At 38.5% G+C, this 23,580-nt stretch overlaps 1 protein-coding gene across 1 annotated transcript in view; it reads right to left on the bottom strand.

The window, feature by feature from the left end:
* Positions 1–290: 290 nt before the first annotated feature.
* Positions 291–23,580, bottom strand: part of LOC139942890 (kinesin-like protein KIF27) — a 51,917-nt gene continuing 28,627 nt past the window's right edge. Inside the window, exons 19-33 of the mRNA XM_071939697.1 lie at positions 23,321–23,504; positions 22,844–22,940; positions 21,603–21,770; positions 19,366–19,509; positions 17,984–18,073; positions 17,107–17,247; positions 15,621–15,725; positions 14,958–15,091; positions 13,637–13,717; positions 11,972–12,080; positions 11,113–11,250; positions 9,978–10,141; positions 7,096–7,226; positions 5,857–6,036; positions 291–4,530 (exon numbers count right to left, since the gene is read on the bottom strand). Coding sequence (XP_071795798.1) covers positions 4,469–4,530; positions 5,857–6,036; positions 7,096–7,226; positions 9,978–10,141; positions 11,113–11,250; positions 11,972–12,080; positions 13,637–13,717; positions 14,958–15,091; positions 15,621–15,725; positions 17,107–17,247; positions 17,984–18,073; positions 19,366–19,509; positions 21,603–21,770; positions 22,844–22,940; positions 23,321–23,504 — 1,928 coding nt within the window. The 3' untranslated portion in view covers positions 291–4,468. The remainder of the gene's footprint in view (positions 4,531–5,856; positions 6,037–7,095; positions 7,227–9,977; positions 10,142–11,112; positions 11,251–11,971; positions 12,081–13,636; positions 13,718–14,957; positions 15,092–15,620; positions 15,726–17,106; positions 17,248–17,983; positions 18,074–19,365; positions 19,510–21,602; positions 21,771–22,843; positions 22,941–23,320; positions 23,505–23,580) is intronic.

Here is a 23,580-nt window from a genome sequence, read left to right as displayed (position 1 = left end):
GTTTTGTGTGTACTGTTAGGACAAAAAACACAATGTCCACAGATTTACAGATAATGATAGCAGAAAGCTTCCATGAAAATAATAATTGCTGAGGTGCTGTAGTTTTTAAGTTATGAGTAAAACAATGTCATGACAAATCATTTCGTCTCAGTGATCATGAGACGACAATTATTAGCATGAAAAACATATTTTTATGACACTGTTTTACTCATTTCTCAAAAACTACAGCATCTCAGCAACTAGTATTTTAAGGTACAGGTACGCTTTCTACAATCATTATCTTCAAACGGTATTAGTTGAATGTAAATCTGTGGACATTGTGTTTTGTGTTACAAAAAGTACCCAAATAAGCTGAATTTCGACAAGAACTGCACAATGTTAACGTAGATTTCTTTGCCTAAAAATGTCGAGTAGGTTGTGGGTATTTCTGACAAACCAATAAATACAAGAATTATGATCTGACAATGAAAAGTTTTATCACCAAAAAAGCACTTCATGTGTTTTATTAATTTCAACCCTCAAAAGTGCACCATACGTGAGTTCATCACGCGTGCGCACTTAATAAAACTCCACCATAACTGCAATATATACAAAGTGTGTTATTATTAAATATGATTATTTACAAGTTCAAATCATTTTCAACATTTAAAAAGTATTACTATTTGGAGATTTGTTTGTGGAGTAACTTTTTGGCTACATGAGTAATGTGTCCTTCTATAACACCCAAAATGAAAACTGTTACAGAAACTTGGATAGTGGTTTATTACGCCATTTTCGAGTTAGATTCTCTTAGTTATAGTTGTTATTAAACCTTTTTTTCTTTTTAGTTTAAATATCATTATTTTTGTTCAAGAAGACTTGTGCGATTGAAATAAAGCATTGTAAACAAGTATTTCAAATAATAAGAGAAGATAAAACAATGATAATTTACCATAATTATTTGCTAAACATTGTTAAGCGCCAGGTCAACTACAGTATTCAAAGGGTATTTTAAAGACACTGGACACCTTTGGTAAATGTCACGGGCCATTCTTTCTCACTTGGTGTACCTCAACATATGCATAAAATAACTAACCTGTGAAAATTTGAACTCAATTGGACATGAAAGTTGCGAGATAATAATGGAAGAGAAAACACCTTGTCACTTGAAGTTGTGTGCTTTCAGATGCTTGCTTTTAAGACCTCAACATCAAAATCTGAGGTCCAGAAACAAAATTCAAATATTTTTAGTGGACAAAACTTCCTTCTCAAAAACCGCGTCACTTCAGAGGGAGCTGTTTCTCACAATGTTTTATACTTTCAACACCTCTCCATTGCTTGTTGCCAAGTAAACTTTTATGCAGACAGTTATTTTGATTAATTAGTGTACAGAGCCTATGAAGGGAAGGTCGAAAAACCAGACTCAATAATGACATAATAACCCTTATTCGTTGTTCTTAATTCAGCACTTTTAGCACCTTTAAGTTGCAAAACAAAGGGGGGGGGGTGCACTTCCCCCTCCCACCATTAGTGTCCCTCACCCTAGTTTTTGCCAGTCAGGTTTGTACTACGTGAAGCGTAAAATGCAAAACAAAAAACAGATTGTATCAATTTGACACAAATAGTCAAAAATTGTGGTGAATTTGTTGGCAACATCCTTAGAAGACTTGTGAAGTGGGGATAATTATATCTTCAAAAAGTAAAATCATGTCTGACTTAAAGACAGTGGACACTTTTGGTAATTGTCAAAGACTAGCCTTCACAGTTGGAGTATCTCAACATATGCATAAAATAACAAACCTGTGAAAATTTGAACTCAATCGGTTGTAGAAGTTGCGAGATAATAATGAAAAAAAACAACCAACCCTTGTCACACGAAGCGTGTGCATTTAGATGGTTAATTTCGAGACCTCAAGTTCTAAACTTGAGGTTTCGAAATTAAATTTGTGGAAAATTTCTTCTTTCTCGAAAACTATGGCACTTCAGAGGGAGCTGTTTCTCATAATGTTTTAAACCTTCATTCTCTCCCCATTACTCGTTACAAAGTAAGGTTTTATGCTGATAATTATTTTGAGTAATTACCAATAGTGTCCACTGCCTTTAACACAGATTATAACCACAACATTAGTGTTTGTACTACCAACAACATATTAAATTACATTTGCATACACGTGGTACCATTTTATACAGTGCTTTGAAAATGTACACAAACTTTTCAAGAATACATACTTTAACACTTTACTATGTTCTGGAAAAGGAGTACAAAAAGAAGGCAATTTAAAGGACGGAATCAAATTTCCTTGAAAGTACAAAATGAATATCCAATTAGCAAGTTATAAAGTACAAAAAAGCTTGAGCAACTTCGACTCAAAGTTTTGATGAAATTGTTTAAGTATAAGAATTGACTAGTTAAAACAGCTGCAGAACTGACTGAAAGAAGACTAAGGTTCTATTATAGACAGAGGCTCCATCTGAATTGGCAGCAAACAGCTATGGTTCATGCCAGCAGTTTAAAACAAGTCACATAAATAATTTTCAGCTCAGTGAGCTCATTTTAGCATGTAAAAACGTATTTCCATGACATTGTTTTACTCATTTCTCAAAAACTACAGCACCTCAGCAAGTAATATTTTACCGGGAGCTTTCTACTATCATTCCCTTCAAACGGTGTACGTTTGATGAAAATCTTTGGACATTGTGTTTTGTATAGGATTTGAGGCGTTGCATGGTGAGGTATTAATGTATATTTGGTTTGCGGTAACACCATGTGTGTGTCTACTTGCCAGGTAGAGTTGTTCTTAGAGAACTGTCTTGCTTTATTCTACTGCCGCGGACGAGATAATCGGAGGTTCGGGAGACTTTTCAGTTCTAAAAAGAACTGTCCTGCTTTTTAACTATTACCAGGGCGGATGGTATAGGACATAGGCTGGGACTACTACTTTAGCTTATAGGATCGTAATTAACTGTACTGCCGCGGAGTCAGTTCTGTGTTTTGTGTTACAAAAACTGTCCAATCCTTTAATACCCTTAAGTACCAGTGCAAACAACTGGTCTTGTAATTGTTTTGAACTTGTGGATTTTTCTTCCAAACTCGAGTCACTTGGCAGAGTGCTACTATAACCTTTGAACCTTCACCTGTGTAAAGGTCGAAGGTCAAAGTAGGTCACTGATCCCAAAGGCACCGGGAAACACTATCAGTGCCAACTCACACCTTATCTTAACATGGAACTATAAAAACAAAATCAAAAAATATATATATAGTAAAGTATCTTTGAGACACAGGTTAGAAAAATTAAAATTAAAATAGAAAACGAAAGCAATATTTCAGAATATTTCTTACAATAAATAAAAATAATGGTAAAAGAATACAAATAACATTGTGAATTTCACTGAATGTACACACATTGCCAATCAACCCATCTACTGTCTGACCATTCAATATCATCCACACAGTGGTTTTGACCAGAAGATAACATTTGTCAGCCTTTCTTGTGGAACCATTCAGTCAACCCTCCTACTAACTGACCACTAAATAACATCCAATCTGTTATTAAATAATGGACTACATGCAAGCCAGCAATGTGGTACATTGTTGTGAATGAATCTACACAGTGCACAGTGCACAGTCAACCCTCCTACTATCTGGCTATTTAACTTCATCCATTAAACAGCCAATAAAGGATGATCTTAAATATATAGATATTACAGTTTTCTAATAGCTGCAGTCCATCCAGGAAACATAACAAAATATAACGAGTCTCTTACCTCACGTTAACACATAGTAAAAATGTGTTTTTCTCCAAAACACTCCAAGCCAAATTTTTGAAAAGCGTGGGGTCAAACAAACCCGCGCGACAAAGAAATTGTGACGTCAGTGGCGGCTATTTAAAGTGGAAGTAGTGACCTCAGTTTGCCAAAGCTGGAGAACTGTGTTCAATTAGTGGAAAATCGTCACTGGCATCAAGGGGTCATTATAATAGATAAGCCATATTTTACTCTCGGCTGAAAAAGCTGCGCGGCCGGGTGCATTTTTGACTCGAGTTAATTATTACTAAATGCAAATTTTGAGAGTAAAATGGTTATTAACCGGTATCTACATGCACGATGTCTAATTGGCCATAAAAAGACAAAAGTTGAAATACTGAGATCATCCTTTATTGGCTGTTTAATTAAAAGATGAACAATGCCAACCTACAACTGTGACAGTCAACCCTCCTACTGTCTGACCAATTCTTTATCATCCACTCTGGTTTGGGATGATTGATGCTTGAATGCACCATACAAAACACATAGTCAACCCTAAAAGGAAAAAGTTAAACAAATCCCCAAATCAGAACAAATCCTGACAGTTCATAGTCACGTCAATCTGCTTAGCAGAGACACCTTACCAGTTGCATACACATACACTGCTTGTGGAAGGTTACCAGTGAATACATGCACTAGACATGCTAGACTAGCAAATTTTGTAGGTTACCATCTTAGGGCATCATTAGTTCCATGGGTTATTCGCTGATGAAGAACCATTGCTTTTATGCTCTCGTTCTATAGAATCTGCAAAACAAAAATAACACCAGTGGTTAAAGGGTCTATGTAACTTTTGTAGGACAAAAAACACAATGTCTACAGATTTACACTAAACTTACACAGTTTGAAGATAATGATAGTAGAAAGCTTCCCTGAAAATATTACGTGCTGAGGTGCTGTAGTTTTTGAGAAATGAGTAAAACAATGTCATAAAAATAATTTTCCTCTCATGAGACGAAAATTATTTTAATCATTTACAAACGTATTTTCATGACATTGTTTAACTCATTTATCAAAAACTACAGCACCTCAGTAAGTAAAATTTGAAGGGAAGCTTTCCACCATCATTATCTTCAAACCCTGTAAGTTTAATGTAAATCTATGGACATTTTGAAAAGGTACCCAAATCCTTTAAGGCCAAAAAACAAAAAATACCAGTTGATTGCCGGATTTTTCAAAAAAGAGGAGGATGAGGGCCTTACTATTTACTATTTACTATTTTTCTTCAAGATGGCCGCTAAGTATTTCAAAGCAAACAGGCCACCAATTCTTCAGTTTGAATCAACTTACTTATATCAATTAGTTGCATGAGGACCTGTGTTAATAATAACACTAACACTAACAGCAGGGGTCGAAATTAAGTGTATTTCCATGGTAGTCAGCAGGGCTAGGGACCAACAATTTTTAGTAGCCCCGATTAGATTTTGGTAGCCCGAAAGACACATTATGTCTCGCATCACGGCTCGAACTTTACAATACACCAATAACATAGTTCTTTATTGTTTGCGATGATGATTTTTGCATTATTTTTCCACTAGCCCGTCGGGCTATCAAACTGGAAAAAATCAGTAGCCCGGCTGTAAATCTGGTAGTCCCGGGCTAGTGGCAATTTCGACCCCTGCTAACAGGGTCTGATAACACTAAAAAGATTTGATGGTAGGCATTCACTATTCTTGTAATGATTGGCAGATCCTTTGAAAACCTTTTCTGGTTTCAGAATGTCTCATACTTTTGCATCTCTATGAAATCTCTACGTCATATATGTTTTTAAAATGATTATAATTTTTTTTACGGTTTATGAGATAAAACCGAAATGTATAGCTTACAAAAACGGTCAACACAAAATTATATTTGGTTTGCGGTAACACCAAGAAAGTATCTACTTGCCAGTAATAGATACACACATGTTGTTAACCGCAAACCAAATATATACTGATACCTCACCATGCAATGCCTCAAATCATACATTACAAAATTGTTTAAAAGCATTAGCAGTATATTACAAATACACGCAGAAATGAAAAGTATAACATATTTGTTAAGAAATACATAAAAACGCTCTTTTGACCTTACCTGCAACAAAAGAGGCCTGGCTGGCCCCGGACCGGCGAACAGACAACTCAGCCAAACTTAGTTCCCGGACTTCTTTCCTTGCTTTTCTTACTGGCGTGACACCACGTCTAGAATCCTGACTCCTTCTGTCATCCCCATCCTCTTTAGTCAGGTGATGACTGGTACCAGTCTCATCATCACCTATTTAATATAAAGTGAGATGTTGACTTAGTTATGAGGTACAATTTAACTAAATATTTATTATTGGTAAGTGCGAGTAGAACATTATGTAAAATCTCTAATAAAGATTTTCCAAGCTTTGAGTGTCTTGCTCAAGGACACAAATGTGGTCATGTTAGGCAGTCACTGCAGATTGGCTTAGTGGTATTTCAAAAAAACCCAGTTCAAATCGCACCGTGGAATGGGATTTATGTCCCTGCCTGACTGCTTGGGTTTTCCGTGGAGTATTATTTGGGATTCATGATTAAATAACTAATGGTCAGGATTCATGCCAGCCCCGCTTGACTCATTGAGTAGACGTCACGAGGCTCAAATATCTGACCTACAAGATGGCGTCTGTGCATGTGTGTGTGCATGTGCCGTAGAAATCAAACCTGGAATGTTGCGTGCTGCGTGCTTACGCATAATGTACACGTTTGGACGGGCATACAGTTTGCCCTACAAGATGGCAACTTTTCCTAGCAAACAGGGGTTATTATAACACCCCTTTCTAGTATTCTCCCTGCTCATTGGTTTAGAGCGCGTCACATGACATGTCTTAGTTTTGCTAGACGACGGCCGTGTGATAGTGCGTCGGTTTGCCGTGCGCTAGTCCGAAGACTAGCACATGGCGTGCATTACCCAGACGCCCGTTGCGTGTACAAAAATGATAAATTAATAGTCTGTAACCGTTTCGGATTGCACGACACTACATGCAGCACAGTAAAAGTTTTTTTTCAGTCTGTATTCGCGTCGTCCGTGGATTGTAGCATGCAGGTCTGTAACTTAATAATAATAGTACAGTATTTAGAAATATTTGGGGTGTTATAAAACAAATATTGACTGCTTTTACTTGTGCAATGGTTAAAACGATGACTCCCTCGGTGATCCCCGCAGCTTCGCCTCGGGAAAATAGAACGCTCCGGGGATCACCTCGGGAGTCATAGTTTTGGATCACCTCGGGAGTCATAGTTTTAACCATAGCACTCGAAGCAGTCAATGTTTGTATATTATATGGTCTATACAATGATGGCCCCATACCTTTCCCATCTTGGCCACCAGAGGGGGTACTTTCAGTAACGATCTGTCGTAACTTCCTCTTGAGCTCTCTGCTGATCTTCTTGTAGTAGTAAAGATCTTTCTCCAGGTCGGATATCTGCTTCTCATACGCTCTGATCAAATCATAGAGAAAAAATGTCAAATTAATTGAGGATAAACGTTATTTTTTAACGATATCAATATAAACCACAAGGGAAATTTTTTAACAATGTGAGACCAATAGTTAAAAATTTCTGTGGTTGTTTTTTAATCATTTGATAATAATAAACCATTTTTTTTATTATTATGAATTAATAAACTAATTTTAGTAAAAGGTTAAAAACTTGAAAACTACAAAAGTCCACAATCTTCAGTAAAATCAACATGAAGAACTGTTAATTGCATGATATCAAATCGGAACAAATTGTCAAATCAATTCAGGATAACTATAGTTCTGTTATAGTGTTAGAATTATACTTCAATACTTATACTTTCAATAACCTATCTTACTATATATATACTAAGCGCTTTGAGTACATTGGTGGTAGATACGTGTGCTAAAAAAGACTTTGATATAATTATTAATACTTCAAATTCCTGTGGCTGTTTTTAATCATTTGCTAATAAACCATTCTAGATCTAATGCTAATTCGAGATTCAAAAAGAAAAAAACCTTACAACATTCAGTACAATCAATAATAAATATTAATTTTGGGTTTTGCCCATACACCAATGTGTGTTAGCACTGTATACTCAGTACTTTCCAGAGTCCTGTGGAAAAATATCACAGGCATGTTACTCGGGTGGGATTTGAACCCACGACCCTTGCAATTCTAGAGCAGTGTCATACCAACTAGACCACTGAGGTTGCCCGGTAGCTAGAGGCAGTTTGAATCCTATGTTTTGGCAGCGGGTACCGCAACGATTATAAGAGATGTTAAACTTGTATCGGGGATAAAGAATATTAATTTTGTTTTTTTACCCATACACCGATTATACAGCAACAGTGTAGCAATATTTCACAATGATAAAAATACAAGAAAAGACAAATAGAACACCAAAAATATATTCAAAGGCACAGGAGGCTCGACAATCAGTAAAACCCACAAAGGTGGCAAAAAGATTGGCATAATGTGTCAAGAAAAAAAAAGTCACAGAAACGTTGTAAAATACACTTAAGAACTTCGGCTTAACGTCCCATCCAAATGACAAAGCACTTGCACGGTAAAAGATCTTGCTCAAGGATATAATAATAATAATATTTGAGTTTATATAGCGCTTTTTCACTCCCGAATGGGTGTCTCAAAGCGCTTCAAATTATTACCCCTGGTCACTGGGCCTTAATTCACTCCTTGAACCATCTCAGCTCCCTGGGGAGTATACAGCCTCGTGCAACAAATGCGCTACTTTGCTAAATCAATCACAAGAACCATCTCTGCCCTCGCAGGTACCCATTTACCCCTGGGTGGAGAGAAGCGATTTAAGTTAGGTATCTTGCTCAGGGACACAAGTGTCACAACCGGGATTCAAACCCACACACTGCTGAACAGAATCAGCAGAGCTTGAATTTGGTGCTCTTAACCGCTCGGCCACGACACGACAAGTGTCACTCCAACCCACATATTGCCATGTTTGCTGGATAGTTGCTATTCAACTCAATTTCAATTCAATTCAATTAATCTTAAAGGATTTGGGTACCTTTTCAAAATGTCCATAGATTTACATTTAACTTACAGGGTTTGAAGATAATGATAGTGGAAAGCTTCCCTTCAAATATTACTTACTGAGGTGCTGTAGTTTTTGAGAAATGAGTAAAACAATGTCATGAAAATACGTTTGTAAATGCTTAAAATAATTTCCCTCTCATGAGACGAAAATTATTTTCATGACATTGTTTTACTCATTTTTCAAAAACTACAGCACCTCAGCACGTAATATTTTCAGGGAAGCTTTCTACTATCGTTATCTTGAAACTGTGTGAGTTTAGTGTAAATCTGTGGACATTGTGTTTTCTTTCCTACAAAAGTTACATACACCCTTTAATTCGATCCCAAAAAGGAAAATTCAAATGCTCGCATACAGTACGCCCCGCTGTTCCTTGATTGGCAGCATATTGCGCCACTGATCAGCACCATGTAAACCATTACTCTGAAGACGGAGTAGGTCTCACAAGTAAAACGTAGTATACATACCTTGCAGGAAAATGCTGTATGTGAAAACGCATTGAGCGTCACTGAGTGACGGATAGGCGCGCCAAACAAGAAGCCACTACTTCGTCTTGGTAAAATTATCAAGTCCAGGCCTCGCCTCGGGAAAATAGAATGCTCAGGGGATCAACTCGGGAGTCATAGTTTTAACCATAGCACTCAAAGCAGTCAATATTTGTATATTATAACACCCCTTGCAAGTATTCTGCCTGCTCTTTGGTTTAGAACGCGTCACATGACATGTCTTAGTTTTGCCAGACGACGGCCGTGTGATAGAGCGTCGGTTTGCCATGCGCTAGTCCAACAGACTAGCACATGGCGTGCAGTACCCAGACGTCCGTTGCATGTACTGGGATGATAAATTAATAGTCTGTAACCACTTTGGATTGCCTGACACTACACGCACATGCAACACAGTAAGTAAAAGTGTTTGCAATCTGTATTCGCTTCGTCGGTGGATTGTAGCATTCAGGTCTGTAACTTATTAATAACAGTACAGTATTTAGAAATGGTTGGTGTGTTATGAAACAAATATTGACTGCTTTTACTCGTGCAATGGTTAAAAACTATGACTCCCTCGGTGATCCCCGGAGCGTTCTAGAACGCTCCGGGGATCACCTCGGGAGTCATAGTTTTAACCATAGCACTCGAAGCAGTCAATATTTGTATATTGCTTACCTGCCAGCGTTGCCGTCACCATCCGTCTGTTGCCGTAGCAACATCTGCACTCTCTGCTCGTGTTGTTTCTGTTGGCTCATCAGTTTGCGGTCAAGCTCCATTGCTGATCTCTGTAGGGCGCCCTCAAGCTCCCGCATTAAGCGTGACTGCTCGTCAAGTTTCATCTGCGCATTGCACATAAAAAGATACACAGAAATGAACTTTTTAGTGCAAATTATGTGGAGAGCTTGGACATTAACCCTCACTCTAACAACACAAGCTGGTGGAATCTAGCACTAGACCATGCAGCCATACCACTCCCGTTTGTTTCACCGGCGACAATTTGTCAGCGCACTTGTCGCTATGCTAAAGGCTTTGTACACTATTGGAAATTGTCAAAGACCAGTCTTCCCACGTGGTCTACTCAAAATATTACAAACCTGTGAAAATTTGAGCTCAATTGGTTGTTGAAGTTGCGAGATAATAGTGAAAGAAAAAAACACCCTATTGTGGAAAATTACTTCTTTCTCGAAAACTACATCACTTCCGAGAGAGCCGTTTCAACAATGTTCTACACTATCAACCTCTTCCAATTACTTGTAATCAAGAAAGGTTTTATGCTAATAATTATTTTGAGTAATTACCAATAGTGTCTTTAAAGCCATTATACACTTTCGGTAAATAGTATTGTCCAAGTCCCACACTACGTGTATCAAAACTACGTGTATCATACATAAAATAACAAACCTGTGAAAATTTAGGCTCAATCGGTCATCGGAAAAAATAACGGGAAAACCCACTCTTGTTTCCGCACGTTTCCCCGTGTCATGACATGGGTTTAAATAAATCTGTAGTTCTCGCTATTGAGAGCTGATGTTGTTTTAATGTTTTCTCAAAAAGCATTTCAAGGAATAATATTTCAAGAGAAGTCTTTCACCATTACCTTCTGTAAAAAAAAACTGTAAATTATTTGTAAATCTGTGATTTTTTTTTTTTTGTACTGAAAGTGCATAATGGCTTTAATAAAACAGAATAAGCTGTTGCAATTTACTTAACCAACCGAAAGGACCTACGGTACACATGCAAACAAATAGTAAATGGCCTCACAATCCGACCCTAGCAGAGTCTCTTCCAAAAACTGGTTAAATATCCTTACCTCCATCTCGGTGATGGTCAGATCTTTCTTCTTGTCTGTCTCTCTGAGGTCAACGACCTTCTCAAAGTACCTCATCAGGAGACTGCGGTTATCTGCAGCGGAGAGAGAGCAAAGCCGTCCAGCTAGAACCTCTTCACTCTGTTTAGAGATTGATAATCAAGTCATGACATTTCAATTTTTTTTATGCAAGTAGCCAGACACACAAGGGCCCAATTTCATGGCTCTGCTTACCGCCGACTTCTGGGCTTACGATCACAATTCCCCGCTTACGTTCAAGCCCCGAATTTCTGCGCAAGCCTTGTAAGCGTAGAATGTCTAGTAACGTGGAGTACGCACATGCAGAAGCAAAAATTCGCCGCTAACTCGTGAAATAGGCTTGCCGTAAGCACAGAATTCCCTGCTTCTGTAAGCGCTGATTCTGTGTTTACGGTAAGCAGAGCCATGAAATTGGGCCCTGGTCTGAAGGCCACTTCAAGGTGTGGGCTACAATTTATTTTTGCTGAAGGCTGTTGCCACCTACGCCTAGGGCTGAAACAGGATTGCCCCTTTAACGGTCCATACTGATGTATGCTTGGGTATCATCATTCCAAAGCCTGACGCTGAAACAGGGTTACCCCCTTTACGGTCCATACGGATGTAGGCTTGGGTATCATCCATCAGAAGCCTGGCTGGTACAGCAGAAAGCACTACTGTACCTCTCTGACTTTTATAAAGCAGCTACATGTATGGTTAAGTGTCATGACCACAAAGACTCAAACTCACACTCTGCTGAACAGAAACAACAGAGCTTGAATCCGGTGCTTTTAGCCCCTAGGCTATAAAATGACACGCTACGTAGACAACGGCAAAATCATCTTACCGTCGTGAGGTTTGTTTTCTTGAGTTCCTGCTGCCGACTTGCGATGACCTCATTCTTGAAGTCAATAGCAGCGTCCAGTGCATCAACGCCTTCATCAAGCTCAATTAGCCTGAATGTCAACAACAACAACAACAACAGTTTATTAGATGTAAAATTTGCAAAGGGGTAGGGGTATTATTTTTGGTTTTTCTTCTCAAACATCGATGTGTGTTGAATACTCAGTACTTTGTTCTGTGAAAAAAGGAAATCAAAGGCATATTACTCGGGTGGGAATCAAACCCACGACCCTTACAATTCGAGAGAAGTGTCTTACCAAATAGACTACAGAGGTTGCACAGTAGCTAGAGGCAGTTCGAATCCTATGTTTTGGCAGGGGGTACCACACTCTTATATAACAGTGTCTTACCAACTAGACTACCGAGGTTGCCCGGCAGCTAGAGGCAGTTCAAACCATACGTTTTAACAGCGGGTACTGCAAAGGATTTAATAGATGTTAAATGTGCATCGAGGATAAAGAATATTCACTCCTGCTTTACCCATAGACAGAAGTAATAAAAACAAAATTATTATCTTTTTAAATTGTTTTTTTCTTTCAAAACAAATGCTTTTCATTGGCCCTTCAAGTGCCCCTTTAAAGGAACGTTACAGAATTGGTAAGAAACAAAAATCGTGAAGAACACAGATTCGCATAAAACTTACACGGTCTAATGATAATGATAGTTGAAAACATCCTTTGAAATATTTCCGTCTAAAATGTCATATGATTAGAAATATATAATCTAACTTCGCGTTTGGAGTTTATCGCTCAGTGAGCGTTTTATTCATTTTTATTATTGAATCGATGCAACGCAAAAATTGTAATTGGTTTTTCACTATTCTCTCATGACCCAGATGTCCGATCGATCTCAAACATCTACATGTTTTTCAGTTTATGTATCAAGTGCTTACATTGCCAGCAACTGTTTTGTTAGCAAACCTGTAGGCCTGGGCGAATTATTTGAATATCCGGTTAATGGCAAATAGGTTTTCCTATTTGTAATCGCAAATACCTTTTTTTCTTACCCGGATATCCACATAGGGCACGAATACCTATTTATAAACCGGATAGTTCTGTAATTACAACCAAGTAACCGGATATTCTTATAATATCCGAATATCCGCAGACGTCGGGCGACAACTGATAGGAAATGTTTTGTCTGAATCCTTATGAAACTTCTATTAAGACAGCATAAAATAGCATAAATTTAGTATTTAACTATGCTCACCTCCGTGAAGAGTTAAACAATGACATTTCTGACGTAATTTGTTCAAAGATTATGAAAGTTTTCGTTCACGTAGAGTCAATCACGATCAAAAGAAAAAGCAAATCGCCATCTTTAAATTAGATCCAGTTATTTTTATGAATGAACCGAGTGACACTGTCTAAAACTAATATCAATCCGCCCATCAATCTCATTCACAAACGAAATTTTTAGTTTATTTTTGAATTTTTTTATAGCGCCCTCTAGCGGCGAAAAAAACTATTCGAATATCCGGTTAATTTCGGATAGTTGGCCAGCGGTATCCAAATATCAAAATATCACTATTCGCCCAGCACTACAAACCTGTAATGTTCATTTAAATAACAGAAATCAATAAGAAAATGAGTGAGGAATCATATGTTACCTTCTTTCTTCAGTGGGTGATAGTAAGGCCCCCTGGCCAAGTTTAGCGTCGAGTACATTCCTCTGTTTCATCAACCGGTCCCTTTAAAAACACAACAACAACAACAAAACTTATAAAAAGGAAATTGAAAGAGCGACTTTTAGACGTTGTTGTTAAAGACACTAATTGTGAAGGGCCAGTCTTCTCACTTGCTGTATCTCAACATGTGCATAGAAGAACAAACCTGTGATAATTTGAGCTCAATTGGTCGTCGAAGTTGCGAGATACTAATGAAAGAAAAAACACCCTTTTCACAAGAAGTTTGCTTGATTTCGAGACCTCAAATTTTATATCTGAGGTTTTGAAATCAAATCCGTGGAAAAATTACTTCTTTCTCAAAAACTACGTTACTTCAGAGGGCCCCGTTTCTCATAACGTTTTATACTACCAACAGCTCTCCATTACTCGTTACAAAGTAAGGAGTAATTACCAATAGTGTCCATTGCCTTTAAGCTGAATTCTATGGAACAACTTGCCAGCAAACATTCGTAAACTGCATTCACAAAGTCTTTTTAAATCTCAATTAAAAACTTTTCTTTTTAAGAAAGCCTTCGGTTATGTGTAGTGAGTTTTGTATATTTTAGTTTTAATTTTATGGTCGCTATTTGAGTGTTGCTTTCTTATATCAAAGTTGCATTGTTTTTACAGCCTTTATTGGTTTATGATGTTAATGCACTTTTTTGCTTGTAAACTTGTTTATCTACTTTGCTTATATATTTTTACGGGTGTACTTTTAAACTTTTCACTTGTTGTATGTCATTTTCTTAAAGGAACACGTTGCCTTGGATCGGACGAGTTGGTCAAAACAAAAGCGTTTGTAACCGTTTTTAATATAATGCATATGGTTGGAAAGATATTTTAAAAGTAGCATACAATGATCCACACAAGTTTTCCTCGAAATTTCGTGGTTTTCCTTCTACTGTGCGAACTAACACCGTCGGCCATTTATGGGAGTCAAAATTTTGACCCCCATAAATGGCCGACGTGTTAGTCGACGAGGTAAAAGGAAAACCACGCAATTTCGAGGCATGTTTGTGTGGATCATTGTATTCTACTTTTACAACAGCTTTCTACCCATATGCATTTTATAAAAAACGGTTACAAACGCTTTTCAAAGACCAACTCGACCGATCCAAGGCAACGTGTTCCTTTAATCTTTTGCAATTTTTACTGTCATGCGCCCTGGAACAGGCTGGTCCTGGAGAGAGCGCACTATACGTGTAAGATCAATAAATTATAAATTAATTATTATCGGAAGGTATTTCTCTTAAGCGATTCGTACCTGTCATGTTTCAATGTCTTGATGTGACTTGTGATGTCATGGCTGAGCGCTTCTACGCTGACCCTGAGGGCGCTGTTCTTCTCCTCTAGCTGTTTCTCAACGCTTTGTATTTTTGAAGATAAACCACTCAGATCCTGCCAATGAATAATCAAAGCAACTTTAAAAACAAACACATTAAATGCAAAACAGAGAGATACAGGAAGTCTACCTTTCCACAACTTGGAAACATAATTGTATAGTTTTATTTTTTTTTTTTTTACCCATACGGCGATGTGTGTTAGCACTGTATACTCAGTACTTTCCTGAGTCCTGTGAAAACATTGTGAGAAACGGCTCCCCCTGAAGTGACGTAGTTTTTCGAGAAAAATAGGTAATTTTCAACGAATGTGATTTTGAGACTTCAGATTGAGAATTTGAGGTCTCAAAATCAAGCATCTGAAAGCACACAACTTCATGTGACAAGGTTGTTTTTTTCTTTCATGGTTATCTCGCAGCTCCGACGACTGACTGAGCTCAAATTTTCACAGGTTTGTTATTTCATGCGTATGTTGAGATACAGCAAGTGAGACGACTGGTCTTTGACAATTACCAACAGTGTCCACTGTCTTTAAAAACCCCAATCTGTCTGACACCACATTAAGAAGTACAAGAACACTGCCATACCTTACTGAGGGTCTGACTGGATCTCAACCGTCTCATTTCTAGCTCTCCTTTTTCTTTCAGGAGCCCTTCTTTCTTAGCGATGATGTCTTCTCTTGTTGTCAGCTCCTACAAGGCAAAATAATCTCCAATTAATTAATATATATATATATAAACTGTACACAGGAACAGTATTAGCGAGTGAACGCTGAATAAATATCCTATCAGTCTCTACTAATACAGAGTTCTCCAGGACAAACGACCACTGGCTACGTCACAAAGCCGTAGAATGTCACTGTGGGTCTTGAGGGACAGCTGACGAGCATGGAGGTCTCTCCGTAGGATGTCAAGTAAGTTAGTTTTGTAAACGGCCACGACGGCCTCTCAGGTGCCCCGATCCAACTACTGCGAACATGAGAGCATTCTGAGCGGTTGAGTCGGGATGCAGTCGAAGCACATGTCCGAGCATGCGCCACCTTGCCTTCCTCACTAATTCGCATAAGGGACGAGCTCCACATCGAATATATTAATAATTTAATACGTTACACTGAATTCTTGCTTAGTGCTTTATCAAACCCATAGACCAGGCCTTGATTTTCGCTCTTGAAGGGGCCCAGAAACTTTCCTTCGATAAGGGGCACTTCTACGAGGACAATTTAAATTGTGTTGGAACTTTGCAAAGGGCACCACAGCAAAAGCACAGGGCAACACTTCAATTGCTGTGGGTGCCGTTGGTTATTTTGAGGCCTGGTAATTTGTGCAACAAGGGTTTGTTTTCCCCCGTTATTCTCTTGCAGCTGTGATGACCAATGGGAAACTTTAGACTATCTGCCAATCACCAAGAGAGGGCGCTCTCCACTAGGTAATGTCAACAACTTAGGAATAGGAGAAGCATGAGTGACGGTCACTGACAGCAAATACCTTGTGTTTTGCGTGTTTTTGATTTTGTATTTAGATTTAGCCAAACTGTATTATGTTTCTCATAACACAATGCCAGCATAAACCAAACTGTTCTGGAACAGGACGTACTGGACACGAGTTCCCCTATGATAACAAGCGGTGTGCATGAGGTTTTGGGAGTGTTTCTTCTAGGGTAATTAGCAAAAATTCCAAAATGCTGACCTACCAAAAAATGAGAAGAAATCTGAAGTTTAGTTGTATGACAACGTATCTGGTTTAATTTTCAAGAGGCTGAGAGACTTCTAAATATTTGTTGAGTATTTTTGAATGTTTAGCATTTACCATTGTTTGCTAGAGGAGTTGTGCACCCTTGCCTGGTAGGTCTGCTGCCCTCTAGTGGCAGAGCTTTCAAAAAGTCTCCCATTGAGCTCAATTATTCACAGGTTTGTTATTTTATGCATTTGTTGGTATACACCAAGTGAGAAGACTGGTCTTTGACAATTACCAAAGGTGTCCATACACATCAGTGTAACGGTAATAAATAAAACAAAAACTAAATACATTCTTTAATATTCTGGTGCAAAACTATTAGATCTATAAGATCACCAACCTGTTCTAATTCTTTGACTTTGCGTTTGCGTTCCAGCACTTTATCCGCCTCACTGTCGAGCCATTTCTTCTGCTCTTCAAACTTGGCTTGTTCATCACTGTGTGGGTTACCGTGCCGGAGTTTACGCTGTGCAACAACCACCTACGTATAAATACAGACAGGTGGACAATGGAGATTCAAATCTATTACTTATTGACCCAATTCACCTGACGTCATCATCAGAATAATTTAGGATGTGCCATATTGGTGTGCAATGCACTGAAGTCACGTTTTAGGCGACACAGCGTTTAATAAACCTATAGATACATGTACTACATGTATACATGTATGTAGATCCCACACGACCTAATTCGGTCATCTTTACGGGCAATTGGGAACATGGACAGTCGTCGCGAGTGACATGCGTGCAAGGAGTCAATACATTCATCAGGTGAAAACACATGTTTGCAAAGATACTTCTTTCATCATTATATAATAAAAGGAACTTATTGCTTAAGTTTGTTAATCGACAAATTTATATCCGAATTATCTGAAATTACTGATTGGTACGGTAGGTCACTTCTTTTATTTTCACCTTTTGGGGTTTGTGAAGACCAAGCAAGTCGGCTACAACATCATCCGAATCATCGTTACATTCTGTCCCTCGACAAAGTTTACGTAATTGTCTGTCTTCGTCCATGTACAATGTCTAAGCACCACGGGTGGTTTTCACTGGAGCGAAAAAGCTTACGTAATATATACAAACAATTGCCTTAAAAATTAAACAATATCGCGCCATTCGTGCAAAATAAAGGAGCGATTTTAACAATAGCATGAAGTCCCCGGTGTGGGTTAAGACGCATAATGCCCTCGGTAAATGCGCCATTCGTGGACTTACCTCCTCTGTTTTTCTCTTGAGGATTTTCTGCTGTTGTTCCATGCGAATCTCAAGCTCTCGAATCCTCTGCTGATCCTTCTGCCATTCTTTCTAAAAAAGGAAAAAAAAAAAATAATAAAAAAAAATTAAATTTTAGGACATCAGAAAAGAATGTTGAAAGATTTTTCACTATCTTTAGAATTAAAAATCAGCTGTGTAAACCTCAACCAGTGACCCATATCCTCAATCATTCATAGACTCACTCCCGTTTCTTGGGGTGTCGTGGCCGAGTGGATAAGAGCACCGAATTCAAGCTCTGGTGCTTCTGTTCAACAGAGTGTGGGTTTGAATCCCGGTCGTGACACTTGTGTCCCTGAGCAAGGCACTTCACTATAATTGCTTCTCTCCACCCAGGGGTAAATGGGTACTTATTTATTTATTTATTTCCAGGCAAACAGTACATACAAAGAATAGGCAATAGAAATATGACTACACAGAGAACAAGCCTGCGGATAACCAAAAAGCGAAAATAATCACTATCTAAAGCCGATCCAGACAATAACAATAACAAAGGCACAAAAGGGCACAAGGACAAAAACAACATAAAAATTGCACATCAAATACCGTATCAAATAGAAATATATACAAAAACTATATAAAATACATTAATTTTTTTTATAAAAAAGTATAGATCAACAAGAAGACCACGCATCCTCACTCCTTCCGAAAAAGGTAGGAAGCCAATCAATTTCCCTTCAATTCTTCCTTAAACCCCAATACTTTTTCCATACAAAGCCAAGAAAAATATAGTTATTTGAACACTGCACAAAACTAGTGAAACCAGGAACCTCATAGAACATGTAGAAACCATGAAAAAAAAGTACATGTAGGCGATTCATACGCTGACCAGTTTCTTTTCTCTAAACCTCCGCGTTACAATAATAATTTAGGATTGAACAAAGAAAAATTGACTAAAGCGGGATTTGAACCAACGACCTGCGGTTTAACGTGCCGGCGCTCTACCAACTGAGCTATCTAGCCCTATGTTGGTGGTCTCCCAATTTTGTCGATATCTTTGTTCGGGGGTGCCTAAGATATCGACAAAATTGGGAGACCACCAACATAGGGCTAGATAGCTCAGTTGGTAGAGCGCCTGCACGTTAAACCGGAGGTCGTTGGTTCAAATCCCGCTCGAGTCAATTTTTCTTTGTTCAATCCTAAATCATTTAAAAATGTACCCAGTCAGTTTCCCTTGTGGTTTATTATTTGATATTACAATAATAATGAGACCACTGAAATGTGTTTCCGTCCATCTTAGGGATTGCCTGGAACTGGTTGTCAGTAAACTTCCTGGTGTGACAAGGCCTGTCCGAGACAAAATGGAGAATCTTAGACTGTCCTACCTCAAGCTTGAGTTTCCGATCTGCTTCATCCTTAAGACGTTGTTGAAGAAGTTCTTGATGTTGCTTCATTCGACCCACAGCAAGCTCCAAGTCACTGACTTTCTTGTTGCTCTGTCCTTGTACTTTAAGTACTTTCTCAGTTTCCTGAAAGTTAGTCAAGAAGCTTGTGTGAATTATTGGAATGATACACTTCCTAACCAGTTAATGCTAGTAGAAATGTACATTTAAAGGGATGCTGCAGTAAATTAAAATAAAACAGTTAATTTTGCTGTCATTTATTTCTGATATATGTATTGAACATCAATAAAATGTGTTTTGTTCTTTCCCCCGACATATCTCACTTGCGTAATTGGCGAATAAGTCATGCCCCCCCCTTTTGTGGATTGTTACCGCCCCCCTACCATCGACGTCACATCGGGAATTCAAACATATCATCGGCAAAAAGAGTCTGGTTCCTAACTACACGCGCCTAGGTACCAGGCCACACAATGCACACGTCTCTATATGCACAAAGCCAGGGGACCTGACGACTCGGGTTCCCGACATGACGTCACATGAAGGCTCCCTTTTATCCTTTTATGGGCGGGGTGGGTTCCCCTAAATCTTGAAAACCACCTTTAAAATACTTGCGCAATAAATAAAAAAATAAATAAAAAAAATTCAGGTTTAAAAAGTCATGTTTAATCGTTTAAATTAAAAAAAAAAAGCCACTGCAGCCACCCTTTAAAGGAACAGTACAGAATTCATAGGGAAAAACTTGTCCAATATCAGAGATTTACATAAAACTTACACGGTCTAATGATGATGATAGTAGAAAACATCCCTTTAAATGTTTCTCTCTGAAATGAGTTATTTAATGAGAAATAAATTTAACTAATCTCCTTTTGAAGTTTATTACTCAGTTAGCGTTTAATTAATTTACGCTCACAAAATATACAAAATGTGTAATCGATTTTTCACTATTCTCTCGCGACCCAGATGGCTGATCGATCTCAAACTTCTACAGGTTTGTCAGTTTATGTTTATGGTAGATTGCATAAAGTAATGCCAGCGACTGTTTTGGTAGCAAAAACCAATTCTGTAATGTTGTTTTAAGTGTAAGCATATTTCACAGGTAAGGGAGGCCGTCTTTAACTAACCCCCATTTTCCGCCGTAAACCGCCGGATCCCTGCGGATTTTAACTCAGTGAACACTTACAAAAGGATTGCATAAATCCTGAATATACCAGCACCCAAGAGGTCATGCTCTGGCCAAAGGGCTCATTAAAACCCCAGTCCCTTGCCAGGGGGATTAACATCTAAATAAGCAATGGGACAACAAAAGAAGTTTGGGAGGTGTTGGGCTATTGTATACGGCGGATTAGGGCTTGTCCGGTGAAGCGAGCAGACATAACAAAGCGGAGCAATCAAAGTGTTAGGTCTCAATTTCTAAAGATCTCTGCAGTAATTGGTCCCTTTGTTGAGGCCACTGCCCCAGCCTGTTCGAGTAGAGCTCATGCATATTCGTGTGACATAGTGTAGCTTTGTGAATTGACCTGTAGATATTAAGCTCATTAAAGTGGTGAAGGAAAAACCGCCGGGATCCGGGGGTTTACGGCGGTAAATGGGGGTTAGTTAAAGACGGCCTCCCTAGATAGAAAAAGTATGCGTACAGCTTTTGCATGTACTTGTGTGCTAATGGTTAGTAGGACGATGAAATGGAAACTGGTACAATAAGCACTCAGCTGTTAAAGGCAGCGGACACTATTGGTAATTGTCAAAGACTAGCCTTCACAGTTGGTGTATCTCAACATTATGCATAAAATAACAAACCTGTGAAAATTTGAGCTAAATCGGTCATCGAACTTGTGAGATAATAATGAAAGAAAAAAACACCCTTATCACAAAGTTGTGTGCGTTTAGATGGTTGATTTCGAGACCTCAAGTTCTACACCTGAGGTCTCGCAATCAAATTCGTGGAAAATTACTTCTTTCTCGAAAACTATGGCACTTCAGAGGGAGCTGTTTCTCACATTGTTTTATACCATCAACCTCTCCCCATTACTCGTTACCAAGAAAGGTTTCATGCTAATAATTATTTTGAGTAATTACCAATAGTGTCCACTGCCTTTAAGCAACACTATGAAATTGGGCCAAGGGTACCAGTCACAGATTGTGCATGTGACACAGTATTTTTGGCCTGGTAACTGAAACTTGGTAAGCATATTTTTATTTATGCTTAGCGAGTCTTTATTTACCTTTTGTTTTTGTTGCAGTTCCTTCATTCTATTCTTAGCTTTGTCCATCTTGCGACGATACTCTTCCCCAAGTTTCTCCTTGTCATGGGTTTCCTGATGCTCCTTGGCTCCGAGGCGCTGTAATGCATCCTGGGCATCGTGAAGCTCCGTCTTAGCAGACTGAGCTTCCTTTAAAAAAAAAACCACACAAATGGAAAGTGCATCCTTTTCAGTGGGTGGGTGTGTTTACATTAATTGGGTCATTTCAAGGGTCTATGTAACTTTTGTAGGACAAAAAAACACAATGTCCACAGATTTACACTAAACTTACACAGTTTGAAGATAATGATAGTAGAAAGCTTCCTTGAAAATATTACGTGCTGAGGTGCTGTAGTTTTGGGCAAATGAGTAAAACAATGTCATGAAAATAATGTTCGTCTCACGAGACAAACATTACTTTAATCATTTACAAACATATTTTCATTACATTTCTTATTCATTTCTCAAAAACTACAGCACCTCATTAAGTAATATTCGAAGGGAAGCTTTCCACTATCTTTATCTTCAAACCCTGTAAAGTTTAATGTAAATCTATGCACATTTTGAAAAAGTACCCAAATCCTTTAACTTGGATGAGCAGTCATTCTGCCTGGAGCAGTCAGCAGCACCAATGCTTTATACATGATTCAATAAGTGCACTGGTTGGAAAGGAATTACATGGGAATAACAGGTGTGAGTTGCCAAAGGAAAAGGATGTCTTATTTTTGCTTCTTTCTTTAATGGAGCTTTCCTGTAATTGTGGGTTTCATTAACAAGTACACGTAGGTATCAACTTTGTGACTAGTCTCCTGACGATGACTAGAGCAAGCTAGTCGTAACGTTGAGACCAATTCAGAACTGACTCCGCAGCAGTACAGTTAATTAGGATTCCATAAGCTACATGTGTACAGTTGTAGTCCAGTCTATTTTCTATACCATCCGCCCTGGTAATAGTTAAAAAGCAGGACAGTTCTTTTCAGAACTGAGAAGTCTCCCGAACCTCCGATTATCTACCCCGCGGTAGTAGAATAAAGCAAGACAGTTCTCTAAGAACAAACTCTACCTGGCAAGTAGATACACACATGGTGTTACCGCAAACCAAATATAAAACATTATAAAAGCAATGAAATTCCACATGGAAAACAACATACAGGTGAAACAAAACTTCTGGCTGTTTGTTATTCAAATTATTATGCAAATTATTATGCAAATACAACACTTACTGTTTCCAGTTGCTGGATCCTCTCAGAAAATTTCTTATTTGCAGTTTCTGCCTCTCGGCCAGTCTTGACCAACTCTCTGATTAGCTCCTCTTTCAACCTATATAGAGAAAAATCAATCAGTGAAATCTTACTCCACATTACACAGCTTATTCAAAAATGTGGCACTCGCACAGTTAGGGGAGAGAGGTTTTTCGCCAGCGGTAAGCAGGGCAATCAAATTAGCCCCAGTAAGTAATGACCCAAGTTTGTCACATACATGTAACGGGACTCAGGTTTTGGCTATAGAAGAGGGAAACGCTAAAGGCCGGGTTATAGTCAGCGATGGTTGCGCGATGGACATCTTGACGTGGCAGTCATAAAAAAAAACATGGTTTATATGCCTAAAAGCAATGACTATAAACTGTGTATTTTAGGATCATGTGTCAAGATTTCCATCGCGCGAAAACTGTCTATAAACCGGCCTTACGGTAAACTCACCTGATATTTAGCGCCAAGTCTCTCATCTTCTCCTGTGCTTCGTGGACTCTCAGCTTAGACTCACGGACCTTCTGATGGTAGTCCATTGTGCTGGCTCTCAGGTCAGTCATCTCGGCAGACCCAACGTGCGGAAGGTTCTTAACGTTGGTCACGGCAGTTTCTTTGGTCAAAGTACCTCCAAAATCTATTTGAAAGAGTAACAGAAATAACAACCAAACAGAGATTGAGCAAGGGTGAGGCTGAATTATAGACCATGTTGT

This window comes from Asterias amurensis, chromosome 10 (genome assembly GCF_032118995.1).
Source record: "Asterias amurensis chromosome 10, ASM3211899v1".
NCBI classification, from domain to species: Eukaryota; Metazoa; Echinodermata; class Asteroidea; order Forcipulatida; family Asteriidae; genus Asterias; species Asterias amurensis.
Note: the sequence above shows the minus strand (reverse complement) of the source record. Positions and strands in the feature narration are given on the sequence as shown.